The following is a 4,975-nucleotide window of genomic DNA, read 5'->3' as shown; positions in this document are numbered from 1 at the left end:
CATTTAATGTCCTCGATGGACTCTCTGGGGACCACTGCCGACTATCGTCCGGTTGTGACAACGCCAAGCTCCTTCCCTCCTCTAACTCACCTCACAGTCACCTTTCGCTTTCGCTTTCGCTTTCGCTTTCTGTTGCTAGAAGATGGAAAACGCCTCTCTCGACGTCTGTGGCTCTCGACGCGTCTGCTTCGTTTGTTCGGTTGTGACACGGTTGTGACTCCGGGAACAACGATCCTCTCCATGAGGGGGACTCCTTACAGCAGCGCCAGCAGCAGTGCTGCGGTCGCTGCGACTCCGACGAAGGCTGTCAGCAACACTGTTCGCTGCTGCTGTCGGAACGGTTGTGGCTGCTGACCGTGCACAGTACTAGCTGCAGGGTGAGGGGAGAGAGAGAGAGAGAGAGAGAGAGAGAGAGAGAGAGAGAGAGAGGAGAGTAGAGACATTACGTCACATTAGTGTGTGTGTGTTAGTTGCTGCTGCATTTAGCTGCTGCTGCAGAGAAGAAAATCCGAAAGCGCCTCAAGATGCATTGAGACTGAAGACTTATTTATGTGCGTAAAACACTCGTTTTTTCTTGACATAACCAGTTTTTTGACACGTTTTGTATCACATCACAATGTATGGAAGCATGGTAACGCACCATCGCGCACCGAAAGGCTATTTTTTTTAACTATTTGAAGGAGCTTAAACGCTTTCGCTTAATGTTGCTTTCAGAGTGAGAGCGTGTTTTTTTTTTAGCGAAACCCCGGAGTTGCGTGGCATTTTTGAACGGCAAAACGCTTCATTCGTTGTTTAGAACGATTTAAAATACGCGAGAAATAAGCACCATATCCTTTCCGGCGCCTGATCAAAACCATGATAAGACAAGTTGGGTAAAAAAACCAATATATACACCTCAACCGATACGGCATGCTTTCCCGTTCTAATTGCAGACATTTAGGAGCCAAATATTTCAAAATTTGACGGTTAAATAATCAGTGGAATGAACTAGAACCTTAAACATGAGATTAAATCAATTTATGGTGCCCAAAAAACTACCCAAATATCTATCTTTCGACTTTGAAAATGTAATGACATCTCCGTAATAGCACTATTCAACGTTTCTAATGTGTTTTTAAAGATATTTAACTGAAAAGGTGTGTATGGTTTTGGGGATTTCAACACATTTCAGAAAGAAAACAGAAAGAGCAACGCTGGCTTGAGTGCGTAGCTCCGAAGATCCGAAAATAAAAAACGCAAACTTTTAAGCTCCTTTAGGGGGGGGGGGGGGGGGGGGCTTCGGTGTTTTATTTTAAATCTTCGCATTTATTTTTTACAATTTTTTATCATTGCTTATCCTTTCAAGAGTATTGTGTAAAATTTTGAGCTCAATCGAAGCAAAACTGACAAAGATATGAATTTTTGAAAATCAACCTTTCATACAAGGCTCAATGCATCTCGTTACTTTAAGGGGGGCTTCGGTATTTTATTTTAATACTCGCATTTAATTTTTACAATTTTTTATCATTGCTAATCATTTCAAGAGTATTGTGTGAAATTTTGGGATCAATCGAAGCAAAACTGACAAAGATATGAATTTTTGAAAATCCGCCTTTCATACAAGGCTCAAAGCATTTCGCGACTTTAAATCGCGTTTTCCCAAAAACCAACGTTTTCAAAGTCGGTGCCCATCGTAGCATGAAAACTACTGAACCGATCGATTTGAAATTTTGAACACTTAATCTGCACACTATTTTCTAGGTAGCCCCGTTGAGTTTTTATAAAAATTCCTAGTACTTTTTTTAAAACAATTTTTTAATTATGTAAAGTATCGTTTTTAGAGGCAATATTGAAAAAAGTAACACTTTTTCAACTTAAAAAATCTGCCAAAAATCGAAAAATGGGAAATTTTATAAAAACTCGACGGGGCTACCTGGATAAACTTATAATCTAACAAAGGAATATTTATTTGTATATTTCTGATGACCCAGCACGAGTTTACGATGGGCACCGCGCAAAAAGTACACTTTTTGCAAACTTGCCTTTCTAGATTGGATGCCATGAACGTAATTTTGAACAAATCTTCCCCAAAATAGAACCAAATATTCTTGAAAAGTTGTAGTTTAACATGAGATTATTTTGAAAAACTAAAGTTGACTAGTTTTTTCACTAAAAATCGTAAAAATAAGCCCTTTTTTGACGCGAAATAACCAAAGCCCCCCCTTAAGAAGCTCCAAGAAAAACGCTTTTGGTGTGAACACTTCCACCGATTGTGCTGTGATACAAAACGTGTTTTCTGTGCGTCAAAAAACGGTCTCTTCGGTTTGAAAGCAGGCTAATAGAGCGCTCTATACGCTCACAGGAGAGAGCACACACACGCACACACAATCAACCCGCCATCGCAACCCGGGACAGATCATCGGATCCCGATCCAGCACCGGTGCACCGTCACGCGGGATTCACTCCTCCTCCAGAGAGCACCATAATGCTGCTGCTGCTGCCGATGGCGGTTGATTGTGTGGTTAGGTGCCTGCAATTGGATGGATCAGCAATAACAACGGATTGCACTGGGAGGACTCTAAACAAAAGCCAAGGAAGCAAAGAAGAAGAAGAAGAAGAAGAAGAAGAAGAAGAAGACCTACCAGCCGAGCGCCAGTTGATCAGCTTCTGGTTGCGCAGCTCGTCCGTCGTCGGGATGTAGATGATCTGCGTCGATTCCCGGGTCGCCTGCGGTATCGCGTCGATCCGGGCGAGACACTTGAGCACCAGCTTCCCCTTCAGCCGGCCGAGCCGCTTCTCGTCGATGTAGAACCGTATCTCGAGCGTCCGGGACCGGAGCAGAAACCCGTCGTTCTCGACCGTCGTCTCGTGCTGCGGCTGCAGATACTCCGACGGTACCTAAGGGCGAGAATTTTCCCCAAAAAATTAACGAGTGATGCCGATCCACGAGCACGACAAGAGACACTTACGTTCCGGTCGTTGATGAACCAGTAGAGCCGGGCCGGTGGGCTCGACATGTCCGATGAGCAGTTGGCCACCACGAAATCGCCGAGCGCGTAGTTGTGCTGCACACCGTTGTGCTGGAGCCCGTTAATGATCGGATCGTACTGCGGGTAAACTGTTCCGTCCGAGGTGGTGGTGGTGGTGGTGACAAAATGGGATGAAGAATGGGAATCATTTAATTAGATTAGCGAGCGAGCGAGCAAACAATCTCATCTAGCGCGCGCGCGCGCCTTGCAATGCCTCGCTGCGTGCTTTTTACTCTGCTACTACTAATACACTCCGTTTCATAATGATAGCCTCACCCTATTTTATCGATTTCGCGCTCAAATAAGGCGTCCCAAAAATAATTTAAATGACTGTATATTCTCCTTTTATCTCTAGAAAACGTATGCAATTTGAATTTTAAAAATATCTCAAAAATTGTGGATGAGAGAGCCGAAAAATCCAAAAATGAGGTGTATCATAATGAGAGCCTCACTAAGGATTTTAAATATAAATCTGCATATTTTTGCAAATCTCATCCAAAATCCAAGATGTTTTAGTAATCAGTGCTTTTTCTGTTATCGTTTCATCCCAGAAAGATGAGTTTCGGTTCACTTTTGGGTATTTTTGTCAGGTTTTTCTTAGATAGAAACCTCTGCGCATAGCTTATGGACGCCTTATTTGAGCGCGAAATCGATAAAACAGGGTGAGGCTATCATTATGAAACGGACTGTACTACTACTACTACTGCTACTACCACTGCTACTGCTCCAGAGCAGCTGTGCTGAGCGAGCGCGCGCCAGAGGGTAAATTGATTACAATTAGTTCTTAATGTTGGTGTAATGTTGCTGCCAGCAGCAGCAGGGGTAGGGGGTGCGCGCATTTGCTGGCAAGGGGTAAGTTTTGCGTGGCAAAAGGAACAGCAGAACCCGCTAATGGGGGCACGGACCTGAGATCAATCACTCCCCGCGACTCCCGGCTACACGCTTAGGAGCTGCAGAACTGCTTCTAATGATCGGTTGGTTGGTTGGTTGGCACGCACGCACGCAGCTCAGCTGGTTCGCGTCCCAATTAATCATAACCTATTTCGCTAATGAGAGAGAGAAAGCAGCCGCAGCGGAGTCTTCCGATTACCAGCTCCAGCCCCCCGTGGATCGTGTAAACTTTCGACGAATCCGCGACCATCCGAGCACCGGCGCGTGGCCTGGCGTACTGCCTGGCCTCTGCCTGCAGCGGAACAAGCAATTACCCTCCTCTCCCCCCTCCCACACCCCATTCCGGAGCGCCAGCAGCCGACAACTTTCTCCAGCGCCGCAACTTCGGTTGATGGTGCAGGTAATGGATCGAATTAAAACCCTCCCCCCGAATAGTTTTGTGAGCCAGTGCTCTCTCTCTCTCTCTTTCGCTCTCTTTCTCCTTATCTCTCTCTCTCTCTTCTCTCTCTCTCCTCGCCCTCGCAACCGGACCGGATGGCGACTTGATTGCGCGAGCGTCCGTCGCCGTCGCCGGCGGTACGTGACATCCTGGCGTGCGATGGCCAATCGAGAGTGAGTGAGTGAGTGATAGAGGCGCACTAGCTAGCAGTGAGCAAGCGGGCACACACACACTGACACTGACACACACACGCGCGCATCCCAAGGCATCAGGCTTTGAGCTATCGACCCCCTCTGACCGTTTTGGGCTTCTAAGGCTAAGGTTTTCGAAAGGGCAGAAGGGCCAGTGGAGGGCCAGACAGAGAGGCGAGAGTGCAAATTGATGGCTAATTAATGTTGCTGCTGGAGATGTAATTAATATAGCGGGTTCGTTCGAAAGAGAAATAGATAGATAAGAGGAAGAAAAAAAACACGAGCGAAGAAAGAATGAGATAGAAAGGAAAAGAGAGAGAGAGAGAGATAGAAAAAGTGTGAGAGAGAGAATGAGAGCGGAACAGGAAAAGAGAAAGAATGATGAAGGAAAAGGGGAAAGTTTCTAATTTTTCATAATTATCCAGTTCGGGGCGATTGCGCGCCCG

General features: G+C 45.8%; 1 protein-coding gene across 1 annotated transcript in view; it reads right to left on the bottom strand.

Annotated features, from left to right (window-relative positions):
* Positions 1-280: 280 nt before the first annotated feature.
* Positions 281-4,975, bottom strand: part of LOC125955947 (uncharacterized) — a 24,673-nt gene continuing 19,978 nt past the window's right edge. The window contains exons 5-8 of the mRNA XM_049687320.1: positions 2,949-3,097; positions 2,622-2,877; positions 2,362-2,509; positions 281-370 (exon numbers count right to left, since the gene is read on the bottom strand). Coding sequence (XP_049543277.1) covers positions 2,502-2,509; positions 2,622-2,877; positions 2,949-3,097 — 413 coding nt within the window. The 3' untranslated portion in view covers positions 281-370; positions 2,362-2,501. The remainder of the gene's footprint in view (positions 371-2,361; positions 2,510-2,621; positions 2,878-2,948; positions 3,098-4,975) is intronic.

The sequence above is a fragment of the Anopheles darlingi genome, chromosome X (assembly GCF_943734745.1).
Source record: "Anopheles darlingi chromosome X, idAnoDarlMG_H_01, whole genome shotgun sequence".
Taxonomy (NCBI): Eukaryota; Metazoa; Arthropoda; class Insecta; order Diptera; family Culicidae; genus Anopheles; species Anopheles darlingi.
This window is presented reverse-complemented; position numbering and strand designations above follow the sequence as displayed.